The following is a 22,463-nucleotide window of genomic DNA, read 5'->3' as shown; positions in this document are numbered from 1 at the left end:
TGTCTCCTTCTTCGTCTTCTTGTGGCCACACGAATCGACACGCGGTTGGCTGCCCGCGGGAGGGGAGGGGCCGAGTCGTATCACCACGGCGAGTTGTTAGACGGGGACCAATCACATTGTGTTGATTGTTATGCGCTCTTATTGGATCCCGTGATGGAATGTAAATTCATGCTTTTATTGTATGCAAATGTTGTCAGGGGCCTGCCGGCTCCTTACTGCTTTATTGCGCCGCGTGAAGAGGATTAATATTGCACGAATCCTCAACAGCACTCACACGCACGTTCATCCACGGCAAAATTCCTTAGCTGTATTGTTCATTTCACTTTAAAAAAAAATTTTTTCAAAATATTCCAACGTGAAAAGATTCATAAAATTTAGGCTGATTAACTCAACACGCAGATTGATTTATGGGTTAGCCAGTTAGCCAGTCAACTCTTCGCTCTCATTTGCTGATGCCGCCCACATCACTCACCTGACGTCACCTTTTAAAGCCGTACATGCAAAAGTCACAGATGACTGGGAAAAAAACATGGTATGGATCAATATTACTTGCACCACTGACGTACATGTTGATAATGATAATAATAATAATGTAAAATCAGTTTTTAAAATCTGAATAATCGTTTGGATAATCGAAAAAAATACTGAATTGTAAAAAATATTAGCTGCCGCGCAAATTGATACAAACAATGCATTGACAAATTTCACTCATTTTCGCACAATTCAATTCAAGATATTCAAAGCATTCCAACTTACAACACAACAATATTCACAAAATTCAGGACATTTTAGGATTATTTTTGCACATTCAAATTCAGATTGCAAAATCCACCACATCACAGGACCACTTTTCCACAGTTTCACAATAAAATTGCCACGTTACAAGATTTAATTTACAGTGCTGCCTTGAGATACCAATGAGCTGATTTACGGCCGCCGTTGGACTGAAATATTTTTGACTTGTCAGCATAGACTTCACATCCGAGCGCTGTATGCTGGCTTTAAACTCAAGTTAACTCACCTCAAAACACGCAGGAGCTTGCCAAAAAGTGAACAATTCTTTTTTTAAAAAACGCCTCAAATTGTTTATTGCCACTCCCAACTGAAGTTTAAAGAGAACAACACTTTGTGCATTTTAAACAGCCAAACAACAATCCACTATAAAGAATAGCACTGCTAGCTGAATGCTAACATGGATTAGCTTCTTTATTGCGGTGCAGTGTACATAAATGTTTCAGCCATAATAAGTCGATCAACAATATACCCATATTTGCTGTCATGTATTCTTTATCGTCTGCGTAGAACGACTCACATTAGTGCCGTACTGATCTGAGCTGAGAGAGGAGGTGAGGCTATGAATCCCACTAGCGTTCGAGGTAGGACATGCTATGATTGGCAGATGCACGAGACAGACAAGGCCTGCCTAGAAATCTTGTGGGATTCATGATAATAAGCTCGTCTGTCTATTATACTGCCCCCAGCTGGCCAAAGCGGGCACACGACAAGTGTGACAAATACAGTTTCATTCTGTTTTTTTTTTTTTAATTGTGTCAGTTTAAAGTTCTATTTTTTTCCTCATTCAAATACAAATTGCAACAGTTTTTTGGGGGGGCGGAGTGAAAGCTGGAACAGATTAGCATTTTCCTTCAATTCAATGAGAAAAGAGGATTTGAGACAAAATTGTTTTCAGATTTAAGTCGTATGTCAAGGCACCACTGTGCCGTATTAATATTAACATTTCCCTTCCACATCCCTTGACTGATTCAAATCACTTCAAGTGTCACATTGTAGAGTTGATTCAGTTGATGGTCACCTCTTCAGCATTGGCACACAATTCCTCCTTGTTGCGCGTCTTGTTCTTCCCCAGGCAGCCTCTCAACAGTTTGATTGTATGGAGCGTTGACGCACTGGCGCTACCTGACGCCGCCCCCGCCTCCGCCCCTCCGTCTGGGTTGCCGCAGAGGACGTTGGCATTCGGAGCGCGGCGTTTAGTTAATGAAGCGCTGTCGGGATATCGCCACCTCAGCTCCTCGGGCTTGGATGTCGTTTCATTGATACCATCGCAACCATCGCAACCCCACTGCACCCGCCTATCGCTAAACATTGATCGGCGCACGGATGGCGGACCTGATGAATGCGCCTTTAATCATTCGTGTTCAAGTGCTGCAAAGAAAGGGTTTGGTGGAGAGAGAAAAAACAACCAAAAAAAACTTGTGATATCTGTTAGAACGTTTACAAAATTGCAGTTTTGGTACGGATTTTCTGTCGAATAAAAAAAGCAAATCTATGTGGCAAGAAAAATGAGGTACACACACTTGAGTTGGCGTTGGCGGGCCACCTAAATGAATTTGACGCTGTCGTTGAACGCCTTTGTGTGTGTGTGTGTGTGTGTGTGGACCGGAGCTGAACAGTTTGCTTGCGCCTCAAAGCGGTTTCCCGACTGCAAACATGTTGATCAGTGTCCGCCGATTGATTGGCGATCGATGGATGCTTTGGTCGCGGACCCGTTGCGCCCATCATTAGTGGAATTTAGCACACTCGCTAGCACGATCGGGACTAAAAGTGCATCGCCTGACATTTTAGCATGGATCCGAGCCATTCGATAAAAAGCACCGCAGGATGCCTGACAAATGTGTAGTCGCTCTTAAAGGGCCATGAGATGAGCCATGGCCGTGTCTTGAATTATTTTCTCACACGGCACAAGGAGTCCTTAAGACCAAGATATTTCCGTAGGAATCCACCTAGCATGCTACCAGCTATTATAAAAGGATCATTAGTAAGACACAGTCAACCAATTGAAGTATGTGGGAAGTATTCTGAGTGACAAGCCGACGTTTTTTTTAGGCCAACACAAATAAATGCCTTCAGAAAGTTGACCAGAGATTATTTGTAGTTTTTGACTTCATATTGACAGCCCCCTCATGAAAATATTGAAAAATTGTTGAGTCCGTTTGCTCTAACTTGCCGGTTCAACAATCGTAGCCTTGTTAAAACTCATTCAGTACCAGACGTTTTCAGACCCTCTGCGAAAAGACATAAAAACGTGTCATTTGGTATTGAATGAGTTTTCATAAAAACAGGCTGGGAATTGTTGCCAAACAGTGCCGAAAGATGACTGGATCCATTTTATCAATTGATCTCAGCCAGGTTAAGCAGGTTAGGTAAATTTGGAGGCTGAAGGCCATCCAGGCAGATCCCCCCGGCGCCATCTTTTCATGGGATTTGGGCTACTGCCATCAGGAAGGTGGTTGGCAACATCTAATCGATACCTGAGGTCCTTTGTACCATCAGCTGTTAAAGGAACACACCACTAATTAAACCGCAAATTAATTGTCCAACGTTCGATTAAGCGGTGTGTATAAAAATAATCCTGAAAAAAATCAATGGAATCTGATTCTCTGAGACAAAGTTTAAGTCGATCAAAGGGGGAGTCAAAAATATAAGCCATATAGCCAAAAATATTCTTTGCAATATGCTCTATCCGCCTTCACTAGTCCAAACATTGCATTATGATTGCGTTTGTGGAATACGAGTTAAGCAGCAAAACCCACCTGTTTTTAGCCATCTCGAGGGGCGGCCATTTTGTTAATTCTGTCAAGTGAAAATGACATCACGGAGAAGCCGCGGAGCTGACCGCAGGTGGAAAAGAGACAGGCTGCAGGCCTCTGATCAAATCCTAAAGGACTGCTGGCGTCGCTACCAAAGAAAGGTGAAGGAGTCCAAGAGGGAACCCTTGTCAAGTCTTGGCAAATCGCCATGTTCCACGTACCTGAACTGCCCCATCAGCCGATTTGCACGGACCCGTCCCCTGAAATATGCGATAGATTCTTGCAGTTTTTCGTTGACAAGGTTGCTCGTTTCGAACGCCACATTTGACCCCTCTGTCCACGTTCCTTGTTCCGAAGTGTTGGATTCCTTTGAGGTGTCCTTGACATTTTTGGAGGATGCCATGTTAAGCCATCTGGCTCCCCTTATGACTCTGTTCCTCTTCGTCTTTAAAGAGGAAGTCAACGCAAACATTTTTTTTTTTTTAAAGAATATGTTCTATTCAAGCCCACTAGTTGAAACAGGGCATTCCGATAAATATTGTGTTTGTGGAGTGCTCGTTTTTAGCCAACTCTGGGGGCGGCCATTTTGTCTTCTGTCAACTGAAAATGACATCACAACTGTTCACAACGCCCAATCCCTGCTCGCATTCAGAAAACAGGTCAGCTGTGATTGGTTGTTGTGAGCAGTTATGATCTCATTTTCAGTCGACAGAAGACAAAATGGCCGCCCCCAGAGATGGCTAAAAACGAGTGCATTTTGCTGCTTAATTTATATTCCACAAATGCAAAATGAATCAAAATGCCGTGTTTCAACCAGTGAGCCTGCTGGGAACATTTTTGAAAAAAATATGTTTGGCTTGACCTCCCTCTTAAGGAGTTTCTCAAGTAGAAGTAGTTCAGTCAGCTGTGAGGTTGCATTCTATACATCACGACAGCAACTGTGTTTTCATTATATTTGATGTGTTTGTTGAAATGTTCTTGTTTTTCAACTTGTGTGTGTGTGTTTTGTTTTTTTTAATTCTACGTGTTTGCTTGTGCCGCACTGCTGCAAACCAAAGTGGCCCTTGGGGCCAGTAAAGAGCTGCTTCTTCAGGATTGCACTCGTTCAGAGGGAACGCGTGTCTTTTTCTCTTCCAGTATTGATACGCCATTAATGTGACCAACATCACATTGATGGACCTGCTTGCAATGAGTCAATGAATCAATTCATGACCAGACATTGAATGAATGAATTCATAATCTGTAAAGGGTAAATTGAAATATACCCATACAGATACGGAGTGTTTTTAAGCTTGATTCCACGCTCTCTGATCAAAGTCAGTAAATCAGATGTCAAAGTTATTATCGTGCGGTGTGATGTGTGTTAAGAATGGTTAGCCAGGGGTGTTGGGTGTTTTTAAAGTGATTATCCAGTGGTAAGAGTGATTATCCAGTGGTGTCAGGTGTTCAGAATGATTTTTCCCTGGTTTGGAGTGGGTTAAAAGTGATTATCCGGTGGTAAGAGTAATTATGCTGTGCTGTCTGGTCTTGGGAATGATTATACAGTGGAGTTATGTGTGTTAAGAGTGATTTTCCTGTGGTGTGTTCATGTGTATGAAGAATGTTTATCTAGTGGTGTACAGTGAATTAGGAATGATAATCCAGTGGTAAGAGTGATTATCCTGTGGTGTATGGTGTTGGGAATGATTAGCAAGTGGCATGTGGTGTTGTAGTGATGTCGTGTTTAAGTGTGATAATCCACAGGTGTGTTTAAGAGTGATTATCTGGTGCTGTGCAGTGTATTAAGTGTGACCGTCCAGTGGTGTGCAATGCGGTAAGAGGGATGATCATGTGCTGGGCTGTGTGTTAAGAGTGATGATTTTTGTGGTGCAGTGTGTTCATAGTGATTTTCCTGTGGTGTGTTAAGAGTAATTATCCTATGATGTGGTGTGTGTTAAGAATGACTATCTTGTGTTGAGGGTTGTGTTAAGCATGATGATAATGTGGCGTGGTGTGTGGTAAGTGTGATTATCCAGGGATTTGTTGAGAGTGATTATTCTGTGGTGAACAGTATGTTTGGAGTGATTATCCTGTGGTGTGCAGTATGTCATAGATGATTATCCAGTGACATGGTGTGTGATAAGTATGATTATCCAGGGATTTGTTGAGAGTGATTATTCTGTGGTGTACAGTATGTTCGGAGTGATTATCCTGTGGTTGTGGAAAGTAGTGCACTGAAAAGCGAGGCCGACCCACATTCGTGCGATCTCTGTGAGGAAATAACAACTGATCGATAATCAAATAAGCAACGATTATTCTTAAATTCCATTAATCATTTAGACACCTTGTTGAACAAGACAATTGTTAACTGTTAATCTGGAAAATATTTTAGAAAATATCAACATTTTTGCCTGATTTACGGACCAATCCACTGCACGACAGTTGGAAATAATTTGTCCTGTTTTACAATAGAGGGATGGAAATTCCAAAATCTTTTTTATCTGATTGCTTGATTGATTGAAAAAGTAATCACCAGATTAATCGGTAATTAAAATAATCATTAGTCGCAGCCGTATCTCCGATACTGCGCTGCTCTGTCTGCAGTGTACAAAATGACGCTGGCCTGGTGTGTGCATGTTTTGAGTGTCATGTGGGAGCAGCCTGATGAGCGAGTGTCTCTTGGGGTTAGGGGGGGCACGCGGGGGAGGGGGCGGGGGAAGGCACAGGGTTGTTTGGCGAGATGAGGCCAATTAGGAGTTGAGGTCTTCAGAGAAACATAATGAGCAACACTTAGCGCTAATGATTGCAGGCCGGCCTTAGCGCGGGCCTCCCACTCGCCACCCGCTGCCTGCACATTACGTACACGCGCACACACACATGCACGCCCGCGCACACAGACGTACACACACTCCCAAGTCTCTTCTCGGCACCATTGATCCGGAATAATCACAGCAAGCCTAACTTTGATCATGAGAGCGGGAGAACAGGAAGCGACGCCGGCGGCTTTGGCTTACGAGGCTTCGCTTCTCCAAACCGTTCAGAGGTCGGCTTCCATTCCGGCGGTGTGTTTACCGTCCGTTTCATTACTTTGCAAGCCCCCCCCCAAAAAAAGAAAAAAAGAAAAGAAAAAAAAGAAAAAACATTGTTTTCCCAAGCCCTTGCGCTGTGCTACTTTGTCAACTAAATCTTTCAGCGATTTTTCTGGCACAGTTCGTCCGACCCACAGTTTGGTTCATGCATGTGTTCAGCGGGCTGGCCTAAAAGTCGCTCAACACGTGTGCACTTTTTTTTTTTTTTTTTAATCTTTTCAGGTATTAGATGTGAGGCCATTGACAGCTCAAGCTTGGACATTTTTTCTAAGCATATAATTCCCATGGCCATGGCCAATATATAGTGGCCACCTTCTTTGTGGAATTTTCTAAAAGACATTGGAATCAGCAGTTCAATCACAGTGAAAATCCTTAATAACAAATCAATGTATCTATAAGCAATTGATGACTGAAGTAAATGACCTTTTCTACTGCCTGAACTGCCCTTCTCACAAATAAAATTTAAGTTGAGTTAATAGGACAAGTGACACTGCGCGAAAGGTCACGGTAATTTCGACACGGCAACTTGGAGAAGCCCTCAGAGTTCACTGATGGATGTTTTGAACTCAAACTTGTCAGCCAATCAAAGAAGTGCTCACCCAAGTAACAGACCAAATCCACGTGTCCAGGAGATATATTGTGAAATAATCAAATTATGGGAGGTGCAACGATTAATTGACTGATCGATTATCAATTTCATGGATAATTATTTTGATAATCAATTCATTCATTCAGAAGACCTTGTTGAACTTAAAATTGTCCAAATCGTCTGATTTTAACCTTTCAACCATAAATTTTCTCTGATTTCTGTCATCCTCCATGGGACCAGATTTATCTTTGTGTTGAATCGAAATAAAACATTTGGAAACGTCAACTTTTACTTTGGAAAAAAATCATCAACATTTTAGGACCAAACCAGTATCTGAATCCTAATTAATATTATTAGTATCACACAAAAATGTTCCCATTGTCTTCCCCCACTCATAAAGCTCAATTTCTTCAGAACCCAAACCCATTATACAACACTAATGGCCGCCCAATACGTATTTAATAAATAAATATGATTACATCAACACATACTTGCTTTTTACCCAAATATTTTGAGCTTCACCCATTCGAACGGATCCAAACATTTTACCGCATTGCGCCTATTTGAAAGACACTAAAATGAAATCATCCTTGATCCTATTTTATCATGAATATACGGGGCCAGCATATTATTTGTTGTTGTTGTTGTTTTTATGAGTTGTTGGGAAGCAACGTGTGTGGTCGCGCCGGTCCAAGCAAGGAAAAGGAATCATTCCATTGGTCTATTTCAAGCGAGCGCTGATGTAATCAGCGGCGCGGCCCAGTCAAGCCTTCACGGGTCAGTCCCTACCTCGCTGGACGGGGCCGCGGCCGGCGCTCTTACTTGGCGTCCCGCCTCAGCCGGCGTCCGTGACATCATCCGGCGCTTCGCTCCATCTCTGGAACGCTGGCGGCAAGCACAGTTGACAATTTTTTTCAGTATTTTTCTTTCAAATGTTTTCCCATTTCCTCCCATTTTTCTTGGAAAATGTGTATTGATTGTTGATTAGCGTTTTATGAAGAATTGTTTGGTTTGAAATGTTTCATTATTTTTTTCCCCCCCATGCATTTCAATGGGCGTCAATTGTACGCATGTTTTAATATTTTGATATGGTTGGGGCGAAGGGGTGGCACAAACGATGAACCGCGTTATCACGCTAATGTTTCTTCTTGTTCCAACAACTTTGACATTGAAGGTAAACGAGTCCAATGTTAATTAATTGCTGATGCTTGTTGTGTCCTGGGAGCCAATTAGCATCTTTTAATTATTGCTCTTTGTAAGGTCTTGTGTACACACACAGTGTGTTGACATATTGTGTGACGGATGCACATTGCTGTACCGGATTTCTTTTCATTATTCCTCCCACTTTTTTGTTGTTCTACTCCTTCCTTATTTCTCAACCATTTACAACCAATCAGAATTTCAACTTTTTCTTTTAGGTTTTTCCAAATATAGACATTTCACAAGAAACATCAACACATTCAAATGAATGAGACTTTGACAATTTAAAAAAATTAAAAAAGTCCTGATTTTTCTCATTTTGACTGCTCATTCAGCTAAGCTTGGACGCTGTTTTTCACATTCCCCAAATTCACAATGTTCACAGGAATATTTTACTAATTAAAAGAAAAAAAAACACTAAATGATGTATTAATATTGAACTCCGCCTTCCATATTCTTAACCAATTCAAACCATTCCATCTTCAATATTTTACGGACATCTTGGACACAATTTTTCACATTTCCCAAATTTGTATTTTTATTTTTATTTCTTTTTTCTTTTTTTTTTAAATTCGCCTAATTCGTCATTATTCAACCTTTTCCACATAAACTTTTCTAAATGAATGCCGACATGTTGACCTCATCGTTTCAAATTTCTGGACCAGTTCAAACCATTCCACTTTCAAAATTTTAAAACATTCAAGATCTACGGAACATCTATCACATTCCCAAATTTCGAAATTCAGACCTTGGGTCGAGCTTATTGCTAACACATAATGGAAAACGCCATTAAGGTGCTAACAATTAGTATCGCTAGTTGAAGTGTTTAAACCCTTTACCAACCGATATTTGAACACAAACAGGGAGCAACACATGTAGACAGATAAAATCAGAGCACTCACTGCCATATATTCTCCTTCCTCTGCGAAAACGTTGCTCTGTATAGCCTTATGTCTGTGTTATACTGCCCCCAGGTGGTCAAGGTGCACACATGAGAAGGAGCAGAACAATGGCCATTGAATTGAAGCAAAAAGTGTGACAAAACCAGTTTAGTTCTTTAAGTTATATTCAAGCCTGTCAGTACATATTGTTTTTTTTAAAAAAAAATTTCGTTTTTTTTAATAAAGTACAATATTATAGATGTCCATTTAACTTTATTAAACAAACCACAAGTAACAAAAAAATAAAATAATCTCCACTCTAATGAATCCATCTGAATTGTCTGTTGTGTCCGGCAGCCTGGCGGCGTCCAAAGAAGCGGCGGCCCGGAAAGCCGCCTCGCCGATGCCACCGTCCGAGTTCCTGGACAAGCTGATGGGCAAAGTGTCGGGTTACGACGCCAGGATCAGACCCAACTTTAAAGGTAGGAGCGGTCGCCCAGAAGAAGCCTTTTGACGACGACACTGTCGGTTGTCGCTGCGTTTGGTGCGAGCTCCGGAAGACTAAAACCACACTTTGGGCATTTAAGCCAAAGTGGTTGCCGCGCAAGGTTTGTATATGTGACTTTGGTTATGTTCGAAATCACTCCCTAATCACTAGTCAGGGTTTTCAGTGGAAGTTTTTTGTCAACTAGATCAAGTAGCATAAAATCAATTATAACTGAACAGTTTTCTAAAACATGCACAAAAAATTCCTTTCTAGCAATGATTGATTGATTCCGAACACAGTCATTCATCCGACTTTCTGATCACTCCAGAGATTTTTATTAGACTGTTTAGGAACTATCTAGGTCCGCTATTTTAACCCTTTGATGGAGTGAGTAGGAAATGAGTGGATGATTTCGAACACAGCCTTTGACCTGAGACTAATCCATTTGACCTTAGCAGGGGTGTCGCCGCCATTTTAAATTGACACATGAAGCCTTGGCGCTGCACTACAAAGACGAGCCACTAGATGGCACATGGTACTGATGCTGGACTCCCGCTAGCTCAGGCTGCACCCACATTGGCCTCTTCCACCTTAAGTTGAGCCCACATAACATGCTTGCACACACCTTTCCAGATAATGCAGTCCCACCTTCAGATAATAAAGACAAACTGCCAGTTTGTGTTATTCGAACTTAAGTCAACCTAGCCTAGTCAGTTGTTCCACCTTAAGTCAAGTTCCCGCGTTGTTATTCCACCTTAATCAAGCTACCAGATGTTATCCTACCTTAAAGTGGAAATCAACCCAAACTAATTGTTTTCAAGAATATGTCCCCAGCAGGCCCACCAGTTGAAACACGGCATTCTGATTAATTGCGTTTGTGAAGTATGAGTTAAGCAGCAAAATCCACCCCTTTTAATTCATCTCAGGGGGCGGCCATTTTGTCACTTCTGTCGACTGAAAATGACATCACAACTGCTCAGGGCTTAGGTAACGACCAATCACGGCTCAGCTTCAGAAAACAGGTCAGCCGTGATTGTTCGTTACCTGAGCCCTGAGTCGTTGCGATGTCATTTTCAGTCGACAGAAGTGACAAAATGGCCGCCCCCAGAGATGGCTAAAAACGGGTGGATAACCCTTATTCCACAAACGCAATATTTATCAGAATGCCTTCTTTCAACTAGTGGGCTTGCATTGAACATATTCTTGAAAAAAATATGTTTGGGATGACTTCCCCTTTCACACTCAGACAATGTTCCACCTTTAGTCTGGTCACCAGATACTGTTGTTCCAACTTAAGTCAAGCTTTTAGATAATGTTGTTCCACTTGAAGTGAAGCTCCCCGAACAGATATTAGCCTTCCAAAGTTGCATTCGTGGCGCTAAGAGGAGCTAGCGGGAGTCCATAAGGAGCACGGTCCAGCCGCAATCTCGACTCAACGGTCGGCCGGAAAATCACGACTGGAGAACGGTGACACCCCTGACTGGCTAAGGCTAATGCTAATGCTAACACTCTGTTTAATCATCTCATGTGCTTGTTCTCAATTTTCAGTGTGGAACAAAGGTAAATGAATGACAAAATGTCTGATCTTTAGACCCTCCCCCTTGCCTCCCGCCTTTCTTCCGCCCTCTTTTGCACCCGGCTCGTAGGATGTTTTTTTTCCCCCGCCTCTGATGCTAGCTGGCTACATTGCTTGTAGCCACACGCTATCCTGATTGCTTGTTGTTTTTTTTTTTTTTTACTCTGATGATGATGATGATGATGATGATAATGACAATCAAAGCGACACCCTGCTTGATTGGACGCTCCCCACTTTAAGATACATGTCACAGGTTTCTCACTTTAGCAACACAAGTCTGAACGGTGAGGAAGAATGAATTCAAGCAGCTCAACTTTTGATTGGCCATCATGCTCATATATTATTGTTTGGGTTTTTTTTTCGCTACTCCTGATATAGCATTTCATTTAGTTGTTCACTGGTCATGCTAACTTCCTTAGCAGTAGTGAACTAGCGGTCCACAGGCTGGGAGGGTTTCCACTGACCAAAAAAGCTTGTTTCATTCTATTTCTGCTAAAATAAGTTAAAGCCAAGCTAAAAGATGCTCTATTCTTGCTACTCGGGACTGATACTGAATTTTCTAGACCAATTTCAATATTTGGCAGAAAAAAAATCCTACAGCCAATTAATCAGGCAATTAATTTAAAAAGTGCATATTGAATAAAATAATTTGTTTTTTTTGCTCCCTAAATATTATAATGAACAAATCTCAGGCAGAAAATTAGACTGTTTTGCATTAGTATTTAAGTTTCTTTTCTTCAGACATTTTTTTTCCAGTAGAGAGAAGACATCTTGCCTTGGTGACAGTTTGAGCTCTCACTGAAACTTTGACAATTTTTTCTCTTTATTGGATAGAAACAATTGTCTAGAGAAAAGAAACTTCAAACCCATCTAAAAAAGAAGACAAGATGAACACCATAGCACTGTTTTACAAGACTTTGTCCTTTAGTATTTATTGAACTTGAACTTTACAACAGAGATGAATTTTCAAGTACAAAATATGCAAAAAAGCATTGACTGAAAAATGTATCTTTGGATTGCTCATTAAGTAACATAATGAGCAAAGTTACTCAACTTGATTTTGAGTGCACTTTAAACACAACTACAGCTGCATACGAAGCTCTGTACTATAGTGAAGTCATAATCTAACAACAACAAATAAACATAAGACAATTAAAACATTAAAGTAATAGCAGTGTAAGCAAACAGTCAACACAATAAAATGCTAATGCAGTTTCATGCTGAGTTGAAAGCAAAAAAAAAGGTTTTAAAATGAGCTTTAAAAATAGCTACTTACCTTTTACTGGCAAAATACAATTTCAGCACCTTGCCCTTTAACATAAAATCATACATGTATTTCTTCGACTCCATTCTTTTCTTTCCCTTGAAGTGATGACTTCAAAATTCAAAAGCAGAGACGCCTTTCTCAGATGTCAAAACATGACAGAGCATTCGAAATACAGTCTGAGTTCAACTGAAATGGGAGCTCATCTTTTCGTTTTTAAAAAGTTTCCTTGAAACCAAGTGTCCCATCACTGCACGTGTGTCCACGGTCATGCCATCGCTGAAACTTACACAAAACGTTCTCCTTCGGTGGATTTCAGAACCGTTCTCTATCTGTACTTGTTGCTGACTCCAGCCGATTATGATTGTTTTGATAAGCGCTAATATCAGCCATCAAAATCGAATGACCGATAAATCGGTTGGGCACTCATAGCTAGTTTTGCTAAACCCCGCTATCCATGAGCTAATGTACCTATTTTGCTGAAATAACATAATTGTTAACCTAAACAATTGTTTTAACAAGCAGTTTAACGCTTATCCCCAAGCTGCGAGGAGGTAAATAACTAAACATTTGTTACTGATGCTAACTTCCTTAGCATTAGCTAGCTAGTGGTTGCTTTGTACAGATGTGCTTGTTTCCCGTAGTGAACGCACGACAGCGAGCGCGTTACGCCGCCAAACTGGGCCATCTTTCAGTGTTTCCGCGTTAGCGCCTCATTAATGAGCGTAACGAATGAAAGCGTTTGATGTTGGCGACGTCTGAGGAGGAGGAGGAGGAGGAGCCGTTCTTCGTCTCAGGGATCATTTAAGAGATAATTGGGACGGGGTGACCTGAATGTCCACGCTCTGTCACGGCTGTCGTGTCGTCAGCGGAGCGTGACAGCTCACACTTGCTCCTTCATCATGCACTTTGGGGTGTGTGTGCGTGGGGGTGTGTGTGTATGTGTGTGTGTGCCAGTTAAAAAAGGCAAACTAGTGCAGCTCGGCTCAGTAGTCTCTGACACGCAATCTAGAGCTGACGACAACAGCCAAGACACACACACACACACACACACAGTGACACTGGTGAAGCACAAAAACAATCAAATACAACACACACGCACGTACACACAAAAGACAGAAACATTGTTCTCTTCGGATGGGGGCCTTTCCATGTGCATTTAATACAGCTGTTGTCAGGCCTCTTCTGGAGAGGAATAATGTAGACAGTGCAGTGTTGGCAAATTTCAGACCAGTGTATAATATTCCTTCTTCAAGTACAATGTGAGAGAAATTTGCCTTTAAACACTTAAACCATTTCCTGGCTAACAACTGTTTGCTGGTTTTAGACTCCCCGCATTGGCTCCATGTATGTTTCAGGATTGATTTTGATTTCTAACACACTTCATGGTCCAGGCCCCTCGTATCTCGCAGATCTTCTTTTCTCGTATCAACCCTCATGTACTCTCAGGTCCTCTGCTAACTTTTAGTAAGACCCACGGCGAGGCATCGTTCTAAAGTCTACAGCCCTCAGCGGGGAACAAGCTGCCGGAGAACGTCAGGGCCGCTGAGAGCGTTGATGTTTTTACAAAGAGGATCAAGACCCACCTTTTTAGTTGCTTTTTAGTTGAGCTTGTATCTTTATCTGTTGGGAGCTTTTTTTATTTTACACTGTATGTCATGTTTGTTTATTTATATTCATGTGTTTTGTGTAGTGCTTCTATACAGGCAAATTAGGTCTTATGCACACAGTAAATTTTGTAGATTTTACTCTATTCTGTTAATCATTTTATTCTAAAACGACTATATTTGGTCCCAGTAAACAGTAAAATTTGAGAGTAAAATATTCAGTGTAAAATTCTTAGACTAAATTGTACGCTGAATTTTACACTGAATATTTTACTCTCAAATTTGACTCTGTTCACTAGGACCTAGTATAGTCTTTTTAGAATAAATGTATTGTACGAAATGTACTGTGCAGCAGCAGTTCACAATCCTTCAGTCATTCCCGACTAATCTAAGCACTACAAAGGGATTTTTAGTGGGCATTTTAGGGAAGTATCAAGGTCCACGACCAACAAAGAAATGGTCACTCCAACCAGACCACATTTTGACGGACTGTCATCTTGACGAAATATTGCTGTCACGTTGCTAATGAAACGTTCTATGTATTAGCCACTTTTGTTAAAACAGGCTATACATGAGCTAAATAAAACATGCTATACCAGTACATTAGCTATTTTTTTTCTAAATCATGCAATACAGTTATGTTAAACGATTAACTTCTGCTAAAACCTCAGCAACTTTTGCTTAAAAGCGCTTTTTATGCGCTGCTACGGCTAACACCAGGTGTAAACAAGCAGCAGTGGCACCGAGGAATTATCTAATCAAAGACTTAGCTAACACACTAACTCAACGAGTTGTGTTTGAATGTGTCCAGGTGGGCTGTGCTTTATGATCTGTCAGCACTGACGTTGATTTGCTGCGATCAGCACTTGCTTAATGGCCGCTTAATGCCACGAATGGACATGCAGTAATGAGCTTGGGGTTGGAGGAAGCGTTGTAAGTGGGGGAGGGAAGGGGTGGCTGGGGGGGAGTAAGGTAGCGTGCGGATGCCGTGCTGACCAAGAACAAGTTCAGATGCTTTTAGCTTAGCACACGCTTTGGGTGTCACGTGGAAACTCCCAAATGTCAGTTTGGGACACGGTGGAAGACGGCAAGAACAGGGAGACAGGAAAGACAGGAAGACAAGGAAACAGGAAGACAGGATGAATGGAAAGAATACGAAGATAAGATGACAGGAAGAATGGGAACAACATGAAGATGGGACTACACGGAAAAACAAAGAACAGGAAGGGAGGGAGAATGGAAGAGCAGGAAAAGCAGGAAGAGGAAAGGACCAACGAGAATACAGGAAGGACAGTAAAAAGAAGAACTTGAAGATGCTAAGAAAAGGAAAATCAAGTTGAAGAGGAAGAAAAGAAAAGACAGGAATGACAGGAAGTACAGAAGCGTGAGTAGAACAGGAGGACATGAAGATAGACAGGCAGGAAGACAGGATGAAGAAGAAGACAAAATGAACGGAAGAAGAGGGTACAGCATGATGAAAAAAAGCACAAGACATGAAGGGAGTAAGAATGGGGAAAAAACAAAAAACAAGACGACAGGAATAATGACAATAAAGGACGAACGGACTGATAGGAAGAGCAGGGAGGACAGCAAAGTCAGCATGACACAAAAAACCTGAAGATGGGAAGAAAATGAAAGAATGGGTTGAAGAGTAAGGGCAGCAAGTAACAGCAAGAACAGTAAAAATGACATTTTAAAAAAGCGAGACAGAGAAAATGGAGCCATCAAAACGTGTTTAAAAAAAATCACAATAAACAAAAATAATAACAAAGAAAAGTAGAAAATTAACTTTAAAATGAATGCATTCCTTCTGGATGCTTCCATGAGTGTTTAATATGACTCTGCATATACGCGTGGCAGCTAATGTGATGCTAATACGTTAGCGCTCGTGTGGAATCCCGTCACACCTGTAGCGAGTGTCTCCTTATCAGCGTCAATGCTAACGCATGCTGCGCTTATCCACGCCCAGCCGCTAATTAGCCGCCCTCCCGTATTAGTGGCGGGATAACGGGGGGAATAGCGGAGATGCGCTTGCATTGAATGTCAGCTAGCGTGATGCTGGGACAGCCTGGGGCTAAAATCTGCCTTCGGCTCATTTTTAATCCCGATTCTAAGCCTCGATTTAAGCCGGGGCTTAGCCTGACACGAGCGCCAGGCTGAGCGTGGAGGTAAAACTCGACAGACTGTGAATTACTGAGAACAATTCACCCGAGTCCATCTTTCATCCTGCCTGACGAAGAACTGTGACAGTGCGGCTTCAAGCAGTGCCACCGTCCTTCAATGGAAAATGTGCATATATCCATTTTTTTATAATGATACTTTCATTTTATAGGGAACAGGTTCCACACCCGCCCGTTCTAGGTAAAAATCCGCAATGTCCTTTTTTTGCCCCTCTCACACACTTTAATCTAGAGATGCAACAATTAATCAATTAATTGACAACTAATCAATTATCAAATTAATTAACAATTTTTGGGGATAATCGATGAATCATTTAAAAGCCTAGTTTACCTTTCGATTGTCCAAATGCTCCAAATTTCATATTCCCAACAGTAAATCTACGCTTTCTGTCATCTTCCATACCAGCAGATTGGTTATCTTTGTGTTTTTTCAAAATAAGACATTTGCAAACATCTGCTTTTACTTCCCCTTGTTCATCTCAGGGCGGAAGTCAGCCAATGAGAGGGTAGACTTGTTAAGTGGCTAATCGTTAGCCAGTTTGCGTGTTGAATTATGGCGTCAGTTATGGCAGATGTCAAGTCGTATGTGAATACGTTCTTGTGTTTGTTTTGTACCTTTTGTTCTAAAAAGTGCATCGGTGGCTGTGTTTGTCCTAGACAACCCGTGGAGGTATTACAAGTGGTTCTAACTAGCAGTGAGTGCTAGGATAGATAATATGAGCTAACCATATTTACCGTACCGAAGACTTTGTGTAATTTAAGACACTTGCGCTTTGCAATTGGCACATTGTACTTTAACTTCTTTTGTTAAGTGTGAAATGATGGTGATTTTTGCACTCGTTCCTTCTGAACACTTCAAATGGTTCAAAAATCCTCCATAACAAATTAATTCAGGAAAAACAACAATTGAGGACTGATGTACGTGAGCTATTTTGCTGCTCTTCTCACCAATAATCTTTAGGCTTTTACGGCAAGTGAAGTGACATTGTTTAAAACGTCACGTCATTTTAGCTCGACGACATACTGTAATTTTGGCCCATGCGAACTCATTGGTGGATATTTTAAACTGAAACTTGTCAGCCAATCGGAGAAGTGCTTCCCCGGGTAGCACACAAAACAAAACCGTTGTTGTAGGTATGTTGATAAATACCGGTAATCAAGTTTTACTGTAATTTGAAGGCGATTTTTTATTTATTATTTTAATTTTTTTACCAGATGATCTGTTGGCGATATCGATATCTTCATTTGCCAGACCGTCATTTTTGGCAAATCTTGTCACGTTACGAGAGTCATTTAAGCATATTTCTAGCGTTTTTTTGGGGGGTTTTTTTTTTGGTCTTTGTTGGCATCAAGAGCAGAAGGGATGTCGTAAGCCAGTGATTCTCTCCATGTGATACAACTACCGCTGATGGTACACAGACTCCCGCTAGTGCAGAGGTCGGCAACATCCGGCCCACGGGACAAAATTGGCCCGCTGCGCATTATATCTGGTCCGCCAGATGACATTGATGGCGGAAAAAAATGATAATTAGGGATGTCACAATATTCACGGTATCAAAGGTGTCTCAATATCATTGTGGTCTTGTTTCACTATAAATGAATGAGACATTCTACTTAAAATGTAATTTTGTTCGGCAGGAATGTTTCTGACTTGACTGGAATGACTGTTAGTTGGCAGTATCACATTTCTAATGATATAAATAAGAAATATATGACAAATACTGTCACATTAGTCAAGTCAAACTTATTTATATAGCCCTTAATCACAAGAAAGTCTCAAAGGGCTACACATGCCCATAGTTGACAAAATATTAACGACATCCCCTGATATCAACCTCCAGGAGGGCAAGGGAAAACTAAAAAAAAAAACGTAGTTAGTTGAATTAGTGAATTCATGTTTTGTTTTGAGGACAAAAGGTGCACAGTAATATATATTTGAAGATGTCACGAAACAGACTGTACCGTGAGCCATCCAGTCCCACGATATCACGATATCGCAATAGATATTGTACAGTGATATCAATACAGCAATCAAGCTTTTGATATCGTTATCGTATCGATATTTTTAGTATGTAAAGCGGGGTTTGTCTGATGAATATGTAATTTCATATTCATGTCTGATGAATATGTAATTTCAGCCCGCGATAGAATTATTAGGAAAAAAATTGGCCAAATGAACAAATATTTAGGTGATTTTTAAGAAGTATTTGAATACGTTCATGAGTGTTTAGGTCACATTGTACATGGACACTCGGGCCTACTACACAATTGTATTTTAATGTTGGTCATTATAGTGTCACTTGGAGTAGTTGAAGTATTTCTCGAGGAAGTTCTTGATGTAAAAAGTTTGTATGGAGTTTGACATTGTTGCCATTTATGAACACACATAAAGTACGTGACTTGTTTTTTTTTTTTGCTGGTTGGCCACAGATTTGTGCATGGACAGGTATAGTGTGTTTTTGGTTGTCATGGCGATGTTGGCAGCAATGTGACATCACTTCCTGCGCGCGACGCCAAGTGCTCTTGGCTAAAACGAAAAGGAAGCCATTTTGACATGTAGTCTTGATGCATTATGAGCCCCCCTCCTGCATCATCACTCTCTATAAAGTAAGTAGTGCATTTCACAAGATACTAGTGCATTTTGCTTGTTTGACTTCCACACCTTCCTCTTCCTCCTCTTCGTCATCTTCTCCATGGCCGCTGCACTCTGGCAGTTTGTTCCTTTAGACTTGTGCATCCCCCCCCCCCCCCCCGCCCTGCTGCTACTGCCTTCACAGTATGTTGCCCCCCCCTCCACCCTTGCTGCCAACGTGCCCCTCGCCCCAACCTCCCCTGCCCCCCTCCCTTGTTGGCAGCGTGCCATAGCGGCGCCCCCACCCCCCGATAGTCGCGTTGTTTTCCTCAAGCGGGACAAACAACGAATAGCTGCTCAGCTCTTTTTAGTCTTCAGTAGAAAAAGAAAAAAAAAATCGACAGACGATTTGTGTTGTGTTTAATTGTCATCTTTTTTTATTATTAGACCCCAAAGGCTCCAAAAATGAAGCTACTCACAAGAAAGGTACTTTCCTCTTTCTTTTCTCCCCCACAAACCTTTTTTTTCTTACTGTTCTCCTTCCTCTGTGGCGATTGATGCTACGTGTGTGGGAAAACATTCCCGACCTTTTTTTTTTATTTTTTTTTAACTTGAATAATAATCATAATAACTGCAATCATGTGTTTCCTTCCTTGTTGTGATGATGATGCATGCGACCGCGACCGTAGTGGCTTTATTTGCCGCATTTGTTAAATTATTCCAAAATACATTCAATTTACTTTCTTCCTCAAATTATTCTACAAGTGAAGCGTTATGACTACTTTCCAGAAAATATTCACAATTCACTTGACTTTTCATGTGTTTGCGGGGTACCACATTAATGTTGGCCTGTTGGCCCTGTGCCAGCATGGCACTGTGTTGGGCCATTTCAACTTTCATAAATATGATGAAAGAAAGACGCTCTTTATGATGAACACATTGTTGCTCCTTATACCACATGTTTTATCTTGTATTCATATCTACCTTAGTATACTATATTTTACATATTACATAGCATTTCTTACTGCCCGAAAAAGAATTAACTTTACAGAATTCATGTTTTCTTATGGATTAAAAAAAAAAACTGGATAAAGACGATCAATATGCCATTTGAAAACTTGAAATTTAGCGTATTATATAATGAATACCTGTATTTGGGGCCAGTATCAATTCTAACAGGGCCTCCACAATTAATTTAAACTTATTTATTTTTTATTTATTTTATTATTGATCCAAAATTGAATACAGTGGGGCCTTGACATACGAGTGACCCGACTTTCAAGATGCGAGCCGTCATTTGGACCTTCTTTTTGTTTTTGCTTTGCCTTGCTGCAATTCTCTAAAAGGTTTAGTGACCTTTTTTTTATATGGAGTTAAATAAAAGCTTCAGTGTGTGTGTGCCATACTGTATTTTTTTTTTAGGACAAACCAAAAATACATGAATAAGGGGGTGGATTGGTCGGCTGGAATGGATTCATGCCATTTTAATTCATTTCCATTCGGAAAGTGGATTTAAACAAATTTAACTTCTAAGGCAAGGTACCACTCTATTTGTACTATACAGGACATTGGAAAGTGAAATTGCCACAATAGCGTATTCCCACTTTAAATGTTTCACTGCACTTTTTACACATTTGTCCCAATTGACGACAAACGGGTTTCCAGTCCAAGGCAACCGACAAACATGTGAAATGGAAGTATTGCGGAACGCAGCCTGTAGCTGAAGTCAAGTCGAGCAGGATTTTCAATGGAGGCCTGCTCTGCTTTGCTTGGCTTTGAGGCTGACGACATGTTTACAGCAGCACGCCCGCGGCAAAAACACACATAGCCTTACCTTCATATGACATTTCAATATAGACCGTGACTGTGACTCAACCTGGATGCGTGTGTGTATGTGGGTGTGTGCGCACTCAGCTGCCATGATACATCTTCTTTCCTGTCAAGATGATTCAAAGCATCAAGCTAACAGCACAGCATCAACACACTTCATTAAATTGCACACACACACAAACATTCCCGTATACGCGCGCACACACACACACACAGGAGCTAAAATGTCCGTCCGCGCAAAACCAAGCTAATAGCACAGCATCAACGCACTTCATTCCATTATACACACACACGCAATCGTACGTATATTTTAACAGACGCATTTAAACACACACATTGTACAACAGTGAGACATTTAGGCACAAAAACACTCATTTGAACACACACATGCATACAAAGACCGAATGTCGTGCTTGCGCGCCCGTCACGGGCTAACAACGCGCCTCAAAACGCTTCCACTATAGTAATGCCGGTGTCGCTTGCGCGCTCTCAAACTGTTGCGAGCTGTCAAAACAAATGGTAAAGCATTCAAAAACAACGCAAGTTGCTGTGAGACAGGCACGGGTGGACACACAACTCCCTTTGGGACGCCGTTTTAAAACATCTATATAACACGCATCGGCATCGTGAGAACGTCCACAGCACGGCGACAGCACGCGAGTATTTGCTCCCGGTAGTTTCGATCTTCAAACGACTCGCCCGTGTAAAGTCGACACCTCATTAAACCGCGAACGCCGGCGCGGCCATCTTTCCTCACTTTGTTTATTTGCAGCTTAGTATGTTGACTCACAGCTGCACACACACACACACACATCTCACAGTAATGAAGTTAAAGAGGCGGCGTTGTGAAGCTGGCAGGATGTTGAGCGACAGAATCCGATTGACAACATCACGAAGGGAAAACGTGTGAGCAGGCTAGGCTTGGCCTTCAAACAGGAAGTCAGGAAGAAGCAAAGCGCTCCGAGTCAACCGTAACAGGAAAGGAAGTCTGCCAGGAATCAGCAACTCGGCATTATTGTTGTTACAATGCTTTGAGATGCGAGCCGTCACTTGACCAATTTGGGGTCCTGAGAAAATTTGAGATGCGAACGCCCGACGAGATTTTCAAAATACGAGCCAAGGCAGACGGAAGTTGCAGGGCCGAAAGAAATTGACGTGGAATGATTCAATAAAAATACATTCGCTCTGGATGCACAAAATTGTACAGTTTGAGTTTTTTTGAATGGAATCGTACAAGAGGACAACATCTATAGGATATAATTGTTCAAAAATGAAAATTCCATCATGGTTTTTTTTAAACGGCAGGTTTCAGTTACTATGAATAAAATATTTTTTCTTCCATCACTCTTGGTTTAATTGGATTGTAAAAACGTACCCGTTTATTTATGTCACCCTGTATTTCCTTCCAAAAACACACTACGCCACGTGACATCGTATTTTATTTGGATGCATGTCACTTGACAGACACCTCATGTTCACATTACAAGTCGCATTTGATTGTGTAATGTGAACCACTACATCGATTCAACCAAAAATGTGAATTGGACATCATACCCGGCAGTCGGAACATAGCTAAAGTAATGTGCTTCTCTGAACGGTCAACAAAAAAAGATACCCATAATGATGACTTTAAACATCAAAAAAGAGACGGGGGCACATAT

General features: G+C 41.3%; 1 protein-coding gene across 2 annotated transcripts in view; it reads left to right on the top strand.

Annotated features, from left to right (window-relative positions):
* The window catches only part of glra1 (glycine receptor, alpha 1), a 51,193-nt gene that overhangs the window by 3,103 nt on the left and 25,627 nt on the right, over positions 1 to 22,463 (top strand). Inside the window, exons 2-4 of one of the 2 annotated variants that reach the window (XM_086021177.1) lie at positions 9,644 to 9,768; positions 11,322 to 11,333; positions 19,420 to 19,458. In XM_086021177.1, the coding sequence (XP_085877303.1) occupies positions 9,644 to 9,768; positions 11,322 to 11,333; positions 19,420 to 19,458 (176 nt within the window). The remainder of the gene's footprint in view (positions 1 to 9,643; positions 9,769 to 11,321; positions 11,334 to 19,419; positions 19,459 to 22,463) is intronic. The other variant, XM_086021142.1, reaches the window with a different exon arrangement.

This window comes from Filicampus tigris, chromosome 2 (genome assembly GCF_054856515.1).
Source record: "Filicampus tigris isolate MCC_2025a chromosome 2, RoL_Ftig_1.0, whole genome shotgun sequence".
In the NCBI taxonomy this organism is placed as follows: Eukaryota; Metazoa; Chordata; class Actinopteri; order Syngnathiformes; family Syngnathidae; genus Filicampus; species Filicampus tigris.
This window is presented reverse-complemented; position numbering and strand designations above follow the sequence as displayed.